At 39.2% G+C, this 20,191-nt stretch overlaps 2 protein-coding genes across 3 annotated transcripts in view; one reads left to right on the forward strand and one right to left on the reverse strand.

Annotated features, from left to right (window-relative positions):
• The window catches only part of LOC143908376 (uncharacterized), a 244,935-nt gene that overhangs the window by 41,131 nt on the left and 183,613 nt on the right, over positions 1 to 20,191 (reverse strand). The gene's annotated exons all lie outside the window — the stretch shown is intronic.
• Positions 1,225 to 6,775, forward strand: LOC143908452 (uncharacterized). The gene is made up of 4 exons (XM_077426119.1): positions 1,225 to 2,783; positions 4,212 to 4,317; positions 5,517 to 5,725; positions 5,939 to 6,775. The coding sequence occupies exons 1-4, from the start codon at positions 2,607 to 2,609 to the stop codon at positions 6,608 to 6,610; spliced, it is 1,164 nt and encodes a 387-aa protein (XP_077282245.1). The 5' UTR covers positions 1,225 to 2,606; the 3' UTR covers positions 6,611 to 6,775.

Here is a 20,191-nt window from a genome sequence, read left to right on the forward strand (position 1 = left end):
TAATTGTGGTAATCAGGGAGACATGCTAATTACGTTTGAGTTGCGAGATTCTCGTATATATAATTAACTGCCAATTCTTTAGGTTTAGGTTCAGGTATATCATAACATTTGCAAACGACCGGATCTTTTAAAGCGATTGTTATCTCGCCGGGATAGAGTCTTGTCCATGTATACGAGCATCTTCCGGCTATAGCACTTTCGCAACAGGTTTCAAGACTCGTGCCATTAACGCGCGTTAGCTTTCCAGCACGAATTTCCAATGTTTTACGATCACTTTAACGCACACTATTCAAATACGTGTATCGATTTCTTCACACAAACAAACTTTTTATTAGGCCTGATAAATGGCGGATTTAACTTACGGTGTTAAGTTACTAAAGAGTAGATAAATCTTTAAATTGGAAAAAAAAAATTTGTAGATTTCTTTCATTTTTTAGACAAATATTTTTGAATGCGAGGTCGCACGATGCAGGGCCTTGAACCTCCTCGTTTAGCTTTCCAGCGGGACGGCACTCTGAATTGCTTATACGCGCAATAAAGCGTTTGTAATTCCGCTACCGCTTGCAACATGGAATGCCTAAGTTATTCGCCGTATCATCCCGTTTGTTTCGCGCTGCTTGTCTCGCCAACTTTCCACGAAAGATTAACTTTCCCATATCGATCACACAGTAGACTGCACAACACGTACGGAATAACACTTAACGAGCCCGCATAAGGTTCTAAAATGGTTAATAAGTGAAGCTGTTTCTCTCGCATATTACATCGAGGTTGGCGTGGCGAAACATAGTCAATAAAGTCTTTAACGCGATCGCAGTTTATTCGTGTTACGAGTGTATTAAATTGTTTAAAAAAAAAACCGGAAATGTATAACGTTCTTTCTTTAATAAACTGAAATGTTTCAGAAGCTCTATTTCAGAAGCAAAAAGTAGCTATGTTTAGTTGAAAGTATATTTCTTCACATTTGTTCATTCTCCGCAATTTGTTGTCGCATTGGCAATTTTTCTTTGTTTTCACTGTCCCACCCGTATTAGAAATCGATTGTGACAAACGCGGTGGTAAATACGTGGCGAATAGGTCCGATGCAGAGACATACATCTGGAAAAGGAGAAATGGTCGTGCGCGCATTCCCGATGTTCTGATATGGGCGTTCGATCCGTGGGCGATCTCCATCTTCATAGTCCAACCTTGTTTGTACAGGAACGAAAATTACACGTCGTGCTCGGTGACTAAACTGGGCCGCTTTAACCTGTGCGGCCGCCACGAAAAGTCTCTCCCTCTTACCGATTCTTACTCGCGCGCTCGCACTCAGCCAATTCACATCGATTTCGCTTTAGTCGTTGTTTACCGTCGCCACGAGTTCAGCTGGCCGCTTCAGAGCGCCGGGCGAATCGGCCAGAACGGAAGAAGAGAAGAAACCTATCGATATAGAAGAAAATTAATGAGAGGTGACAGTCTTTTTCAAAGATTAATTGTATCTAAAAATTTACAAAAAATAAAAAAATTGAAAAGAAGCAGAAAGAACTAAAATTTTCCTCTCTAAAGAGGATTATTTAATTTTGTGGTGAGACTCACGTGTATACCTTTCTTTGTGGCAAACACGAGAGACAACTCAGGAATAATAAGAGGAAAGAAAAATAACAGCTTGTGCAGAAGTTAACCATATACGTCGAATGACGAGAAGGAAAACAAATATTCTTTCACTCGCCTTTTGTACATCTACGGGAGATTCGAGAAAAGAAGTCCACGGTTGCTGAAAGCTCTTTTCACTTGGCGTGCTTTTAATTATAAAGATCATCAAGTAAGGACCAAGAGAGTGTTGTTGAGGCTTTCGATAGAACGAGAAAGAAAAGAAGGTCGCTGGAGTTTTGTGCTTTTAGCCGCGAAAGTTGTCACGCGTCGAGCAAAGAGAGTCGGCAGCAAGATATCTTCGAGTTTCTCGGCAATCGTGTACCGGGAAAATATACACGACGAGGAGTTTAGTTTCTTTCGTCGCGTCGGCAGGCGCGAATGAAAAAGTACGGCGTACAGAGAATCCAAAAACAAAGTCTGCTATTGAAGGACGGAAAATCCTTAGGTGTCGTTGTCCTGATCGCGGAAAATGTCACTTGGCGAGTGACAAGTGAGATAAGTCGCGAAAAAGTCGCGAAAAAGAGTTTGCGAAGACGCCGAGTGAAGAGTAAAAAATCGACAAGCGACAAGCGTGGAGGAAGATCGGCGAACGAGGGGGAGATGCCAGGTAGTTTTCTGCAGTTTGACCGGGAGGGTGGACGGGAGGACGAAGGAACTTGCAGCGTCGCGTGTTGCAGCGGCTGAAAAAGAGATACCGGCAGGCAAGATTGGCAAGAAGAGTTCAGCGGACAACGTCGGAGGGACAATTCTCTTTTCGTGAGCGCGATCAGATAGACGCGGGATAAGATTAAACGGAGGGAAGGCCGGAGCGGGCCAAGAAGACGAAAAGGGAGAGAGAGAGAAATCTCTCTCTTGAGAATAATATACGAATAAGAAGAAGACGAAGCAGCAGGCGTAAGAAGCAAACGGTGAACTTTCGCCGCGAAGCGATTGAAGAAACAGCAATTAGATGCAACGAGGGCGATGATCAGATAAGAATGAAGAAATTCGTGACGAACTTCGGAATTAGCATTCTCCCTTCCTCGTCCTTGATCCTTCTGGGCTTGCTCATCGTGGCGGTTTCGAGAATATCGACTGAGCTCGTTGGTACCGAGAGGAATGTCCGTGGCACGCCGATGCACAGCGTGCAGTTAACGCAAAAGGGCTATATTCAGGTGAGAATCACAGTGCAATGCAGTGGTAAGATGTAATTCGAGAATAGCCGAATTTTCAGTTTAATTTGCGTTAAAGAAAAAACTATATCTTGCAAATGAGAATTAGTACGAGGATCAAGTATTTCGTCCTTCATCTAATCAGCTTGTCTAACATAAATCCAAGAATTTTTATTACTTAAGTGAATTTATGGAGATTCCCCAAAGATGTAATTCGCCGATTATAATCGTTTATAGATTCAAATGTTTGAAGAATTATGTGATAGGCTACCACAGCGCATTATGTTGAGTCCAACTCAGCACAAGACTGCAAAGGATTAATATAATAAACTATTTAGTAACTAAATGTATTTAGTATGTAGAAGAGAAAGCAGAGAAAGAGAAAGATAAAAGATGAAATAGAGTAGAAATTTCAGATGCCACAGCCAGACCATGACCAGAGACCATGGCACTAAATTACGGAATGATTTGTGTAATTTTACATTGCTGAAAGCTACTAAAAATGCAGAAAATAAGTATAATTTGTAAATAAAATTAAGCGTTCAATTTCAAGTGTCAGAAGTGTATCGGATGACTCATATATCTGTTTCAGATAATAACAAATCTCAAAATTAATTCAATTGTTCAACCTGTTAGTAACATAAAAATTTTTAACATTCGTGATATTGCGCAGTCCTATAGGAATTCTCTAATTTCGTTGAAACGTTCGAGTAAGCGATTAGTCAAATTGGCTACAGAGATTGCGCAGCAAAACATTCCGTAATACCCCGTATCTAGATTTAGATATATCGAGAGTGAAAAGCTAACACAAAACAGTGGGAACAAATAATGATAAATCGCCATGTTGTCGGAAATAAAAGATACACATATTCCAACAAAACGTGGAAACTGGCGAGATTTCTATCGATTACGTGAGGGCAGTTCCATTGCACGTGAAAAAAAGAGTCGATTTCACACTGATTGCTTAATCTTCATCGTTCACTCTAAGAAACGTTGATCGTGGTCTACATACCCATTTCTACACCTGCAATGTGTCCTAGATTATATCTACACTTTCTTCTACTTACAAAAATTCTTTAACTAACTCGGAATAATTTTTTTTCTTCGGTAAAAATTCTTCTCTATGACTTCATCAACGTTCAACTTTGCGTTTTGTAAAACTAAAAAAAAATTCTCAGAGATTTCAATTTTGTTAAAACAAAGTTCACTGAAAATTTAAAAAATTTTTAAATTAAAGAGATTTCTAGTTTTTTTTTAGAGATTTAAAAAAGATTTTATACAAGTTTAATATAGATATATTTGAAAATTCTCCTCGTAAGAAAAATGTAACTTAAAAAATGATCAAAGAATCATCATCGTAGACATAAAGACAAGTCACATAGCATCCCCACAAATGAACGATATGTTGTTTAACTCATCTTTACTTTTCAGTTCCTTAGATGGCAACTGCCGGTGCCGGAAATTCATGAATTTACATTCTGCCTTTGGGTGAAGTCGACCGATCTCACGTATCCCCACTCGATCCTTTCCTACTCAAGTGAGTATTCTCAATGAAATCGCGACTTGATATTGCACATACGCATACCATTAAAAAATTTCTTCTCTTTATATTTATGTGCGTACTACGTCAGTTTTTCTGTGCTAACTACAAATCGATATACGTGTTCAATTCGACAAGTTTCAGAAAACACGAACAAACCACTTATTTTTCCATTGTTCTGAATAAAAAAGCGTTCTAGCGTGTCCTTCTCCCCTCTACATTTTCGTCGGAATGATAACCACTTCGGAAATAGGAACGAGAGCTGTTGTTTTACATGGCGCAGCGCTATTATCCACTCAGGCATTCACCGAGTAATTGCGTAAAAGTTCGCGGAAAGTATCTTCATTTATGGAAAACGATCCGTATCTTCGCTCGTGCGTGCAACTATTTCATTGCACTTTAGTAACATGTCAAGTGAACGCATTGCCCCATATGGCGTTATCCTTTTTACGTGTGAGAATTAGCGCTACCGATCCCGCTGGCGAAACGCTAATTGCACGAATTACGAAATCTCACGGGATTGAACTACTCTCCGATAGAACCGGCATAAACAAAATTTGAATATTTATGACGGAGTGCCTGCGGGCTGTTGCTGTTGCACCCATCGCGGAATGTTACTTTATATTAGTTAATCCGTTAAAATCTTAATTGCCTTATATAATCGTCTTTTCGTCTAGGAGAATCAGCAATTCAAAATCAAACGCTGAACGTGTCGCAAGAAATTAAAAGGAAAGCAGATAATTCCTCTGCTTTCCTTTTATATATAGTATACGTATAAGTAATGTTTATGATGGAGTCCCCGTGGTAGATTACATGCAACCACATATATCTTATATAAAATAATTTTGCAACAATCTGTTCAAGCATGAGTGATTTAAACTGTACTCGAGTAAATAAAACGAAGATCGTAGATCGGAGATTTTGTGTCACGCGTCCCCTTCCGGGTCAAATGCTTCTAACTTACGCTGCATATGCATAAACAAGAAAGAGATGCCATTGTCGTTTGCCCAATGAAAAAATAATCGTGTTTCATACACGCGGGGATGGTCAACGAGAAAGACACGGGCCACGCAGAGCGCACGGGGGGGGGGGGACACGCCAGGTTGCATAAATTCTAGCTTCGCGGTGTATCTCTCGCCGTGCCTCGACCGAGAGGGAACAATGCACAAAAACATAAACCTCTTTCGCTGTCAAAGGGAACGAGCGGGAACGTTTGATTCGATCCTGGATATCATCGCGCGGAAGAAGCATTCACCTGGAAATCGACGGCGTGGAGGTATCCCGAAGGCCGGTTCGCATACGCGAGCACCGCTGGTATCACATATGTCAAAGCTGGGAGAACCGGGTCGGCCGTTACGCTCTATGGCTCGACGGACATCTGGCGTCGCAAGGTCGCTCGCAAGAGGTAAATTCGATTATCCGGCTTCGGAAATTCACCTTTAAACGCAGAATTCAAGCGCGGAGGAATTCGGACCGGATTCGCAACAAGACGCGAATCTCTCCACTGTCAATTCCCGCCGAACCGTTCTGTTTTTCACCAAATTCGTTCTACCTTCTCCAAATTTGTTCTCCGTGATGCGACGCATCTTTTTATTAACGGCAGAATCGCTTCTTGCAGATGATCGGTCACGTGATCCCGGCAGGCGGCGATATCGTTCTGGGTCAAGAATATACGGACTTCGATAAGGGGCTCGAGGAGGGCATCGAGGGCTCGGTTTTGGGCTTCAATCTTCTCCTGGCCTCGGCGTTCAATTCCCTCGATAGCGGCCTTCATCAAAGGTCTTTATTCCGGTCGGCCAATGGAGCTACCGATTTAACCGAGGAGATTCCCCTCGCCGCGTCAGAAACCCGGACGAGAATAACGAGGCGCGATTCGGATCTCGCAGAGACACGTGCCCTCGACAAGCTCGTTTCGCTGCTATTCGCGCTCAACCCTAATTGGTCCCGTAGAATTTCTCAAACGAACGACGCGGCGGAGGATTCCGCAACCTTGCCGCCCCCGCTAAGTATCGTCAATGACACACGGAGGGAAGAGACCCCGTCGATTCGCAAGCACGCGATCACTTTCGGTACCGACGACTGGACCGGAGAAATCGACCTGCTTGGGGAATCGTCGGATGTCCCCCTAGGTTTGCAATTAGTGAAATTGTCTTATGTCCGTTGTCAGCTGGGCAGGGGTAGTCCGTTCATAGGCGGTCCGCTGATGTTGATTTCCTGGAGCAGGACACCCGTGAGAGTGTTCGGCGGTGCCATTATAAAGAATGTCGGTAACGAGTGTGGCAAATTCTGAGAGATTTCCCTAGAGTTAATAAAGAGAGAAACGTGCAATGTGTGTGTGTATGTGTGTGTGTGAAAATTGCGGAGAAAGAATATAACAAAAGTCAAAGACGAGATTCTTAGAAAATTGAGAATTGCAATTATATTAAGCTTGAAATTTATTTATTTCTATTTCTGCGTGAAGAAGATTCATCCAGCTTCTTAAAAGAAAAGTATTTATGACATAAGATAACAGTATTTAAATAGTAATTTAATAAATTTGCATTAGATATGATTCCACACAATAGTTTTATATTTTTAATATTTATTTTTGCAAAATTGGGGAGATTTTCCTTTGTTCTGTTTTGTAACAAGCTAAATATAATTTTTTGTAAAAAAAAAAAATACGATAAAGCACGTTCCACTCATGCCTTCAATTGCATCTGCTCCAGAAGAATCGATTTCGGACTCTTTATTCCGTAAAATACTGATTGCCATTAACGCTACTTTTGTTGAGAAGACATTTTCTATTCTTCCTTTAGTTTATTTCACTAAAAATTTTCTATCGTTTGCACTATTTGATCAGTGCCATCATAACAAACTCAAGACAGTTATTAATAAACAATAAGCAGATCTAATAGTTTCAGCCTTGCTAATGCACTTACGGATAAAATTAATTTTCACCGCGATATTCAATTATCGCGTAACCCTCGTGATTGCGCGAGTTCAGGGTTCCTCCATCCTCCGCACATTTATAGTCTCGCACGCGAGTCTCTCCCGAGTGGAAACCTCCACCCGCAATCGACGATCTCAATTCATGTATCGATCCACGTCGAGCGTTAATTAGTTTCGCAGAATTCCCTTGAACGCAATCGCGACCGCGGAGCGGGGGAAGGAGAGATGTCCCTCGAAAACCGCGACTCTGGTTTGGCGAAATTGTCGAACGTCAAGGGCGTAGCTGTCATGTGGTAAGAGCGAGCGAATCGTGAGACCCCAAGAGTATAAGGAACTTGCAAAGCTCACTGACTTCTTTTATCTTTCAAGTAGAAGAAGAAGAAGAAGATAGTCAGAGAGACGGACCAAACGCATTTATAAGAGAGCGCTTAGAGATGATCTTAATAGTTGTAGGAGGAATGAAATTTGCATAAAATTCTCATTGTGACTTATCTCAGCGTTAAAGTATCTCGTAGTTAGTGTAAAACGTTAACATTTTTGACTAGCAGTGCATAAATTAAACGTAACGTTTTTTATATTATAAGAAATTGTGCTGTGCGAGGCACCAGTCTATTTTCCATTTTTTACACATTGCCTTACTATTGCATCGAGTTTTGTATTCAAATAGCAATATCTTGCTCATTGCACATGTAGTTTTGGCTCTTATCTAACTCGCGCATGTAAATGAAACAAGTAAATTTACGAAAAGAAGGAGAAAAGCCCGAGAATTACGAGTAAAAAACGCAATGGCAAAATACGATTTTGAGGCTTCTTGTCGAATTCCTCGACGAACTCGACACGAACGCTCTCACAAATTCTAGCTATACGCCGCACTGCCCGTACGTTGTCTCTTTGTAAGCGGAGTTTCGACACTGACGTTTCACGGATGCGGATTTTCCGCTGACGTTGATAACGTTGATGCGCTGGTGAGAACGGACGCGGTGGTGTCCGAGGATTCGACCGTGAAAGCTCGCTTTTCCTGCTGGCGAGCCGCGTAGCGTGTTGAAATTCCGTTTACGTCTCGCAATCCGAATCGCCGCCGGCGAATAAAACATGCTGTCGAATAACTGATGTTATACTCTCGTCGCGCGACAACGCAAAGTCTATGATATGCTTTTTTTTTTGTAAACACTAGGACGTGATAGCGGAGAAAATTGAGACATTTGTGTCAAGTCGCACAGAATATGTGTGTGTGCGTATGTGTGCAACATGCATCTATCTAGAATAATTAATTTTCCTGTGCAGCGATAGAAGTGTCTAATAGAGTATTATAAACCACGTAGTGTTCACCAATATTCCTGAAAGTGGTTGAAGATGACTACGTTAATTAAGCCTTAGCAGAAGCTACAACCGAAGCTAATATTTCAAAAGATATTTCTCCCACCTCTCTTATTTTACTCACGCGCGCGTGTATCTTCAAAATGTGACACACACGTTTTACGAGGAACAAGTTACCGCTACGAGATTACGCGTGCGTACCTAATTACAAATTACTAATTAGTTTAATTACAACTACTAACCGCTGTTGTGTCATACCGTCGACGTATACGAGTAAAACAAAGCGTAATACAATGCCAAATAGCTCAGAATCAGAATTGCATAAATAGCGTTACATCAACTACGCGCGTCTTACTATGCGTTTTCTCTCCGGCCGTGCGCTTTATTTGGCGAACTTGAAGCGTCGGTCGGTTCACAGATAGCCGTTCATTTTGTGCATGTCTCTTTCGCAAAGCTGCCTCCGCGACCATTTAGAGCCTATTACGTTTCGCGACGCGATGCGTTGGAATCAGATGGAAAAAAAGGGAGCGACGCATTGTCTTCTTAATACTTTCGCTACGTGAAACAACGCTGTCCCGAGCATTGCTTCTGCCACTTTCGTGATATCTGATGCGGATTTTACTCGTAATTTAACGACATTAAACGTTAAAGGTAAAATTTGCGGATATTAACGACGGTAGTGCCAGAGTATAATCAAGGCGGTGTATTTGCAAAAATAAAAAAAAAACGAGAAAGTATCTCCGTATTCATGGTTGCTCATCAAAGAAGAAGGGAAAAGAAAGGAATTAAAAGGAAGCTTAGAAGTAAAAAACGTAGATTTCTAGAGAATGAGACAACGAGAATAATTATACCTAAATTAAATATTTGAAAGGAGAACTTACATAATATGTATATCTACGTGTAAAAAAGAATTATGTGTTTTGTTTTATATGCACGGTGCCGTGTGAGAAAAAATTGTATTCGATTTTTTACGATTAAGCAATAAAAAAATTTTCATGACGCGTAAAATTGCAAAAAAAGTTATTGTCTGTATTACTGTGTTAATTTTGACTGTTTGCATTGGTCAGTTTTGCAGCTCGCATAATGCATTCATTATGCGCGCGAGCCATTATATGTCCTCCGTTCCTCCGATACATCTATCTATATACGATTAAAAGCAAAAGCACAAATGCGCGTGATTATTCCATTGCGCTCGGTTATCTCGAATATTTCCGCTTTAGGAGACAATTTCGTTGATTCTCAATTTAAGGGCAATTGGCAATTTGTAATGCAATGGCCGGTAAGATAATTATGTCGGCCATCCCCGACTATCGGCGGACGCATTAATTTTTAGGTAGATTATAATGATAATCACAGCAGTAATTGCATTATAAGAGTGCGAATCAAATAATTATGATAAGGTATACAATCGTCGATATGAGAAAATGTATGTTTTACGATTGTTTCGAGAAAGCGTTTGTGATAATTTGGATAAACAGCGCTCGTGAAATCAATATGTGTAGAAATTATATTTTCGATCGATAATTATTTATGACCAGCAAATATTTATGGACATAACGATCATCAAGCAAACTGACCAGGAGCTTCGTTTGAATAATGTAGCGCGTTAATCACGAACGTGCTTTAGTAGTCCATTAAACGAGAGGATTTAGCTATTGTTCAAACTATTAATGAATGCCGCTATTAATTCGAACGCACGCCTCGTCAAGACTCTTTTAATCTATCATGAACCGCGTGGCATAAACAAGCGTACATATTGTAACTCTATTCAAGATAAAATATTTTTCAACATTATTGTATCATTTGGCAATCCTGTCTTCTCAAATAAAATGGATTTGAATAAATATTATACGAAATCGATAATTAGTGAAATTATAAAGACTCTTGCGACTGTTTCTTACACCGAGAAAAAAATACTTGAAAATTTATTTGTGGAAATTAAGGTTTATTTCAGAATTATATATTCCACAAATAAATTTTTAAGTATTTTTTTCTCAGTACATTTAGTTTTGATTCCTCATTTTCAGTTTTCACTATTGCAATATTATACACCGTATTAATTGCACGATATTGCGTGACAGCTTAAGGGATAATAGGGGAAACTTAATTTCTCTATTTCTATAACACCTCGAAAAAACGAAACAGCGCCGTCAAACTATATACGATTATGTAAAATGTAACTCTTTTCGTTACATCGTTCACACAACATTGCAATCGTTCTCTCTGTTTGAAATTATATAGCTATCATAAAACGCGCGTGCGACGTAATGACAGGAGAATGCTGTTGCATTGCTTATCTTATATAATGTAAAAACCGCGCATATATCCGCTCATCCGTATCACCCGTTAAATCGCGTGATTTGTAAGTCCAACTTTCGATATGAGATTTCGAGATTGGCAGTTTTTTCAGATAGATCGCACTTGATAACGGATGATATTTTGCATAAAATTGGCATAAAAGCTTACAAAGTTTAGCTTTGGAACAAATTATCAACACGCAAATTGCAATTACGTCGAAACCGCGAAATTTAAATAAAAAGCTCAATTATCAATTTCATTTTTAGCGGATCTTAAATTTACAATGTAAAACGCGAGTTCACCGCTATCATTTTTACGATCTTCTTCATTATCAATTACATAAAAAAGTGTGACGAAGTAAAAATTTATTCGAGGAACTAAGAACACTGGGCGAATAAATCTTCTACATACAACGATATATTTTATGAAAATTAATACTTACACACAAAAATTAAAATTAGATACGCCGCGATTCATGCCACGTCACGTTTTCGTAAGTTTTTCCTGTTTTCTAACTTTCATGATTTGCGCAAAAAACATCTATAAGATATATTGCCATATATATTATGTATATGTAACTATTGTATCGTCCGTTTCTCTCCGGACCTCCCAATGCCGAATTACGCTTTCACTTTCACCAAAATATCACTCGTATCGTGCACAAGATCGCGGTGACGGTCCCTCCTGCTGTTTCAATGAATAGCGCTGCGTGCTTTTTAGTGTCACGTAAATTTCGTAGGATTACATCGTCCCATGCTATTACATTACCTATTACACACGCCAGTTTCGTTGAGTAATATATCCCGCTGAAAGTAAATCCTCGCTGAACGTAAAAAAAATAATCCCCAATTTAATATTTTCAATAATATTATTTTCAATAATAATATTAAAATTGACTGTCTGAAATATTCAAAAAAGTTATCTCAGATCAGTATGCAGTAAATATTTTCAATTTGTTTTAACGAATAAAGCATTGTTTATGAGAAGACGTATATTTTGGAAAAACCAAATATGTTTATGATTTATATCTATTATCGTAAATAAGAATGTCAATAGATTGATGTAATTCACACAGATATCCAAGGGCACGGTCTTACCAAGGAACAAACAAGTGATAATCATAGCGCGTAAACCTAAATCGCCCCGAGCTGTCATTAACGACGTTGTGCAATCAAAAGAAACAGTTCGAGACTGACGAATAGGCTGTCGATCGATGCAATTAAAATCTGATCATTGCTAATTTGTATCGCGGAATGTACGTATACCGTTGACTTTTTTTTCATTCTCCGTAAACCTTTGCGCAAATTGCATACCACGGAAAGAACGATTATGTTTTTTTTTGCCGATCGCGATTAGTATGTCGCACGAGGTGCCAATTGCACGATTACATCAACGCTACAGATTAAGTTAAATATACACGTACAAATAAATTATCAAACCGAAATGTCAACGAAACAAGGGCAATATAAAATAAAATTATACAATTTATATATTTTATGCAGTAAAGATAATAAGAAATATAAATAAGCGACAAATAATATAATAAAGCAAACAGAGATGAGCAAAAGTTTCATAATTATCTTGAAACTCTTATACACATTTGCCTTTTTCACTTAACAATTATAAGAGTGTTTCGTTACAGAGATATTTATCGAACTAAAAATTACCGTTCTCTATTGAAACTACCATTTGCGTATTATCGTGTTAAATCCACACACACGCTACTTCAATTTATACATATCTCCATATCGGAGTTCCGTTTAATACAGTGTTAGAGCAACGTTGGTAAAGAGTATCGCGCGCGGAAACCGCGTAAATACATTTCGTTGGAAAAGCGTTCGAAATGATGAAATGTAATTTGTAAAGCTCATAATGACGTAACAGTTTATACGGGCTTGATAATTAACGGTTCTATCTGCGCGGAAGTCCAATTGTTATAACGAAAGCGCGCGCGCGTATCACTTAAAACGTAGGACTGCGTATTTTCGAGCAATAACAAAGGGAATTTTAATGCAGTTTTTTAATTGCATGTCCACGTGTTTATGGCATTTAATAAAAATTGTCCGCATTCTCCACGAACCGAACAGCCATTCCGGACTGTCTTCTCTCATCGCGCGGTGATTGTATATGTACATTTTTGCAACTAGACGTCACAACATCTCGTCCTCCGACTATTATTAATATAACTTTTAACGACGTCGCATTTATGGCCCATTAAAAACACTCGATTATTTAAGGTTCGCACACACTTGCCATGAAAGCGAATATGTGACGATTTGTAATTTGCGGCTATCCGATCGCGCCGTAAAGGTAATAAACAAGTGGTCGATAATTATAAACTTAAGACGGCAATAAATGTCACCTTGTGCTCGGACGACAATTACGTTGAAAGTAATCGCACGACAAAGTAAACATATTACTGACATTTATGATTGCAAAACTATAGCGTGGCGTGTATATTTTTTCACACTCTCCCATTACACAAGAGGAAAAAAAATATGCGATAAAAATGCGGAAAAGGCAAATTATACAGGTGATTATAAAGATCAATAATTTGTATTGTACAAAAGTAAGAGAAAAGAAGCATCGCCCGTATACGGCGACTCGTGAATTTCTCGAAGATCCTTTCGCCGACAAACGATGCTCAACGATCGGATCACTCTCGGTCATACGGACGCGTTTCTGCCTCGCGCGTAATTACACGAGCGCGGCGCGAATCGACTTTCGTTTTCCAGGGTAGGGTCGTCCTTTCGCCGCACGTGTGTCGGCTTCTTCCGGCCTTCGATAGAAAGAGAGAGAGAGAGAGAGAGAGAGAGAGAGAGAGAGAGAGAGACACACGTTTTCGGTGTACAAGCGCCGCAGGTGAGAGCGAGGTGGACAGGCGGCGATCTGCATTTTTCTCGCAACACCCAATACATTTCCAGCGACTACACGGTGAGTTTCCGCTGGCCGCAGATAGGCAGATACGAGTACGCGGAGTACGCGATAGAGACTTTCTTCCCGGCTGGATATCTGCGATCGGGCATCCGGTAACAAGGCAGCGCGTAAGCTTATTATAAGATTGCTGAAGATGTAGATAACGGCGCCGGCGTGTCAAGTTCGGCTGACTCTATATGCAGCAGGATAAGTTACGTTCTCTATTCATTTGCGTAGCGAGTTTTCTCGGAGAATATTTTTTAGACGAAGTGAAAGTCGCTCGGAATTACTTTGTTAGATGTGACTAAAAGGGAGTGACTTTGATTGTGCAATGCGCATTTGATTTAACAAGTGCATAAATATCCTTAAATTTATTTGAGAGTGCACGGCAAAGTCGATCGACTATATTCGATTGATTATACGTTAACTATGTAATTATACGTTCTTATTATGTTCAACAAAAATTCAACTGGACAAATAATTTTGTAAATTTTTTTAAAAGAAAGTGTAGTAGACGTGGGTTCAACAATCCTGTATAAGTAAACCATAAAAGTTACGTAACCTTCAAACAGATAATATTAGCTTCAACAATGCTTTAATGTTCGATACGCGCGGCTGTTTTCAATATCGCAGAAATTTTCCACCCGGTAAGAAGCGGACGCTTCCTGAAAGCGGTTTTCGTCTTAGCAACGCGAATTTTCTTCACTTTTATTCAGACGCGCGGAAATACACGCTTACGTAAAAATCTACGGGCGAACTTTCTTCCTCAATGATAACGGAAGTGTAGCTCATATAAATCGTTAATAAAGCGAACGAAACGTTCGAATATAGAGACATGAAGAGATGCTTTTTTATTTATTCTTCCAAAAATTAACTTCTTCTCTAAATATAATAAGCTCTGAATATAAAAAAAAAGAATACAAACAAATCCATAATATCCGCTCGAGATACGGAGAGATTTAATTGCGTTATTTGAATCTTCCATCGGCTGCAAGATTGTAATTTATATTGACAGGAAATAATGTTAATCTCTTGTGATTAATCACTAGCCTGGGTAAAGCCAACGATGCGTGTCGGGGTTTGTTAGAGAAATCGGTAGTTCGATAATGGAGAAGATACACATAATTGGGCCCGATCAAAAATCACGAGGATTTCTACGTGCCAGCGATTTGTTTGACCTCGTCCGTCAACTGTCGACAAAGTGTATGTTATGTACATACGTACGTGTTCACGATGCATGAATATCAAGTGCAAGGTATTCCCCTTCTCCATTTCAACATCGTGCTACCATAATTTCGCTATTATATGTATATATAACCTTTTTGTAAAATAATATATATTGAGAATGCACGATATGCTGTCATATTTATTGCATCGAAAAGACCGAAAATAAAATATTATGGAAAATGGAAATGTCTCAGAATTATATTTATCCTCTTTTTATTGACAAATTTTCTTGTTCAATTTTCCCGATTTTTATCCTTGAGGAAAATTTAGACGAACTAGATGCTATTATATATAATAGGACGGCCGTAAGTACAGCCGAAATGTCAACTGTATGTATTGATCGTTAAATAAATTGTTTTTTTATTAATTTTACATCCCAATCTTTTAACTCGTAATTCGGCCGTCTCTTTGTGTATATATATATATATATATATATATATATATATATATATAGCTTTGTTAGAGTATCGAGCGAATATTTTTTTCTTTATTAGATGCTATATTATTTCTTCGTGCTCTTTTAATTCCCAACATTGCATAACGCGATAAGCTCTGAAAGAGAGAGAGAAAGTGCATTAAAGCCTGCTTGTGAAACTTTGAAGCAACATTTTATTATTTACGGAGCGCATAAAGAAGTTTGATCGATTATCTTCTCGGGTGCGGTTTAATGGGACCAACATAAGTTTCGTCATGGCGTATCAAAGAAATCAGTGTAATATCTTGCAGATAAGCAAGGACAGAAACCAGACTAGTTTGGGCCTGTCTATCTGTGTCAGGTAATCATTACAGGTAAGCAACGATAGGATCACGAACCAGTCTAGGCTTCGCGTGTCAGACAATTATTACCGCTTCGCCACAGATTGCATAATGAACTTGAGGTTTGTTTCAATTTACATTCTGCAAATTGACAAAACGATCGTCGAAGCTAGACCTAGATAATTAATAACGTATCAAACGTCCTCGTTTGGTTCATTACATCTAATTGTTTTGTACCTTCTACCGAAATTTAAATATTCGATAACATTTTCATTTGAAACGTTAACATCGAACTGGTTACATTTATAAGAAAAATCAATATTGGAAGACAACTATGATTCAGCTAAAATTAACAAGACTTCCTTCTGAAGAAGATTTAATTGCGCTGAGAGCGAAATGAGATACCGTTTAATCAAATATTTTTTTTAAATATTTGTAATCAATTAGCACTACGTTGTAGAGCATGAAAGAGTGAAAAATTGCGTGACTATTTTACATCGATGCTTACACGCGTCCGGCGGAAGGCTAACACGCAATTATGAACTGACCTAATGTTACAAGTTACACATATCATGCCGCAATAGTTTGGAATAGATAGACGAGTGCATCAGAAGTAAATTACAGCGAATTTCATTATCAAACGGTCTTAACGCGAGTTTCATCGCGGTACTTCATGCAGAAAGTGTGTCAAGAAAATGCGTACGCATTTAAAATGTAAAACGCGCTGAATCGCGTACATCTATCCACCTATACGCTGTTTACATATGTCATTGCGACACGAACATCTGAATTACAATTTTGTACTTGTGAAGATTATAACGATCGGTATTAAAATACACATTATTTATTCGCATTTGACATTTTTCTATCCTTATAGCTTTAATAACATACTTTTTATGATAAGCCCAGTGATATATGTATAGCGTAAAAAATGTCAATCGTGTTACGATACAATGAACAAATACTCATTCGCAATAACATGGCGGAGTTAATTAAAATAAACGTGGCTGTGCAAAAGCGCGAAATTGACCGATTAAGCTGAACTAGTCGGTCACAGTTCAAGTTGAAACCAATTAGATCCGGCGATCTAGCTCTAGATCTATCAGCGTTGCCCGCGGAAAACAGGGTCAAAACGGTTAACCGCAAACGCGATCGTTCAGTTTCGTGGGAAGTACACCAACATTGGTCGAGCGTTTGCTCCAATTTCAGTTTTCTCCTCGTTAGCATCTCGAGTGATGCAAATGAACCCGATGGCGCCCGATGACTCAAACGCTCCGAATTCGCTTCGAGCCTCTGTTAACACGCTGGGAGCAAATCCACACGCGGGCGGCCAAATCCGATAAATAAATATGGATTCCGTTGGCGCTACCCCTGGTGAGAAAGGCCCCTATTGCCCTATACGTGGCGTATACGGTTTACGTAACGCAATCGATAATCTCGGGAAAGAAAGAGGGAAAGGACCAGCTTTCGTGCGGACACAATTGTGCGGTATCCGAATCCGGTTTTGAAACCCGATGATGCGGATACGTGGCACCGGTTACACGACACGTAGCCCAGCAGGATGTCACAACACTCATAACGTGGGATATATGACTCGCGCGTCAATTATAAACGGCCGGGCGTCTCGAGTTCATGCTGGTTAAACGAACTTTCGTGCTGGACGCGAAAAGAAGAATGCGACGAAAAGAGAGATATAAAAACACGATTACAAACTTCCCTCTTCCGTAATACCTCCATTAAGATCGCTCGTTTAAGATTTCAAGCTAATTATTATCACGACTACGTTAGTTTTTTCACATTTCTTTCTCTTGCCACTTTTATATAATTTTTGAAACTATTTAATTAAGAGTGTACTTTTTCAATATTCAGAATAATCATTTATACAGACATTATTTTCAACCTTCGTTTTCGTTTGTTACCGTAACAGTACGGTTAATTTGGCTACCGTACAATTCGTAATCAAGCACTGCCGACTCATCGTCAGCAACGAACACGTCAGGCGATTATAAAATTCGAAATTATGCAACACTCATCACTTCGAGCTATCAGCTGGTTGTCCCTTCCGTGTCGCAATAAAAAGACATCGGTCTTCTTTCTATGTTTATTATGTCAAAACACGCATAGCACGAACGTTCGAGAAAGGAGAAAGGAGTGTTTCGTTCGAGGACTTTCGTCGCAGCTTCCAGGTTCTGGTTTTGATAATTGATTTCGCCGGCATGCGACGCGCGACAGTTCCGGTAGCTATTCCACTCCGATTACACTGTAGAAAGGAAACATTTTCGTCCTCGACCGGATTCGATTTTTAGTAGCCGCGGGCCACATCCCCGAGCTCACAGGTCCACATCCGAGGTGTATATTTCGCAATACGTATATACGTCGTTTTAACGAGCTGCCGTTTTCCCTCGCATTGTACACCTCACGCCCGTACTCACTTTCTATAGCGGAGGAGAGCACCGAGAGAGAAAAAAAGAAGGATTGCGGTCGCCGCGCGACACGACATGCGGTGACGACACGTTCGCGCCACCTCCGAGACTCTGTCTACCTTTGTCAAGTGGTCTGGATTCCCGACACTTGATCGCGTTCGCAGTTGTTCCAGATCTGCCTGTTCTTTTAGTCATGAATTCTAAGACGGATTTAAGATCTAACGTTTTGTAAATCCGATGGAAACGGTATATCACAAAATGTTCTAATTAATTATGGAGCAATTTCAAATGTTATTAATAATAATAAATAATAAAGCAACTATCTCTCTTTCATTTTGAATATTTTGAATTTAATAAGGCGATGTGTTTAAAAAAAGAAACCTCGGAGGTGCTCGTGTTGCACTTTTATCACGTTCGTGCAAGAGCCCCAGAGTTAAGATCGGAAATTAAAATTTTATCAATATTTACCAAGGAAGAATTGACTTTCGATTAGCCGAGAAATCTACAGGGCGGAGGATTATCTGGTACATTACGTTGATCAGCGTAATATATGTAAATCGTCGGCCGATATTACACAGATCATTCCGGTTAGTCGCCTCCGCGGCGACAGGCGCCTCTTAATTTCACGGGAACGTTTCAGACGCGCCGCAGAATCGCGAACGCGGCGAGACGGTGCCCGTAATGGCTTCCGCCGATCGATCGCGAAAATGGAAATAACCCGATAGACCCCTGGATGGAAAGGATGCATAATATGCGTATCGATCGATGTCACTTCTCGTCGAAATTCAATAAACTACCCACTGTCAGCGCTGCTATCAGCGCGTTATTATCTCTCCGATTGAAATGCGCGGCCGCACGCGCCCGATATTGCGGAGCTCGATCTCATCCCGATCAGATTTAACGATCGCGCGCTACACACCATACAAAATACCAGAGAAAGTAAAAGCGGAGAGAAACGTGTCCGTCTCGCTAAGATTACGAATGTATACGTAACCGAAAAAGCAGCTGACTGCGGCATACATGTCGTTTCTACATTTTATAACGTATGCGAGCTTCGACCACATATTTAGAGATATGGCTACGTAACATCTCAATTTGCCTCAAACTCCCAAATAGCTACCTAGTCTTTCTAACATTTCCCGAAACGCAAAATGGTAAATCTGAGAAACTGTCGATTTTGCATATTTGTTTCATTTATCACGAAAACACACATCGACGTCATTCCAATCCTTTGTAAGCTTTCCCCGAAATAACCGATTTCTTTGGCCTTATATCTTTTTGTTTCTCGAATATAGAAATAATAATTATAGACTTATGGAAGATATATGTATAGTAAAATTCGTGACAATTTTAAAGGTACTTACTCGATACATTGAAGCAAATATAACATGCCATTATTTCTTATGACGCTGTCGCATTTATGGCTACTTACAGCCGGACATTAAATTAAGTGTTCTTCAGCACGTTTAAGTAATGGCATATATGTAATAAAAACTATAATCTGCATTTCGCTAATGCAATTGGGCAATTGAATACTTCATGACTCATACGTAATGTTTTCTCCCTGATGTTTATAGAATTTCTTTTTACATACGCACATCCTCATATTCTTCTTGAAATGAAATAACGGAAGAAAAAAATGAATTCTTAAATTATCTATTTATTAAAATATTTTTAAAGATTTTTCTTTTACAAAACGAAGACTATTCTTCCAAGATGCTTTATATTCAAAACAGCGTTTGCGAAACGTATATCTTTTGCGGAAAAGAAGTTTCGTAAAGTCAGTTTGAATACTCAAGATTAAGCAAGAATTTATGTATAACAGTTTTGTGTAACGATTATATTACAAAAGACGGAATTATATATTACAAATAACAGAAAAAAAGGATAAATTCTTAAATCACCAAATTATGCCATTTTTGAAATATCTATACGATCTCTTTCTAAAATATTTGTAAAGACGTGTTTTACGTAGACTTTTAGATATAATTACAAAGATTATT

Source organism: Temnothorax americanus, unplaced genomic scaffold, assembly GCF_048541705.1.
Source record: "Temnothorax americanus isolate GAGA-0224 unplaced genomic scaffold, ASM4854170v1 Scaffold11, whole genome shotgun sequence".
Classification (NCBI taxonomy): domain Eukaryota; kingdom Metazoa; phylum Arthropoda; class Insecta; order Hymenoptera; family Formicidae; genus Temnothorax; species Temnothorax americanus.

Excerpts from the sequence above, each read along its gene's own strand:
- LOC143908452 (XM_077426119.1), top strand. The coding sequence starts at position 2,607 with ATGAAGAAATTCGTGACGAACTTCGGAATTAGCATTCTCCCTTCCTCG. Across the intron at positions 4,318-5,516 it reads CTCGATCCTTTCCTACTCAA|GGAACGAGCGGGAACGTTTG; the intron begins GTGAGTATTCTC and ends TCGCTGTCAAAG. Across the intron at positions 5,726-5,938 it reads CGCAAGGTCGCTCGCAAGAG|ATGATCGGTCACGTGATCCC; the intron begins GTAAATTCGATT and ends CGCTTCTTGCAG.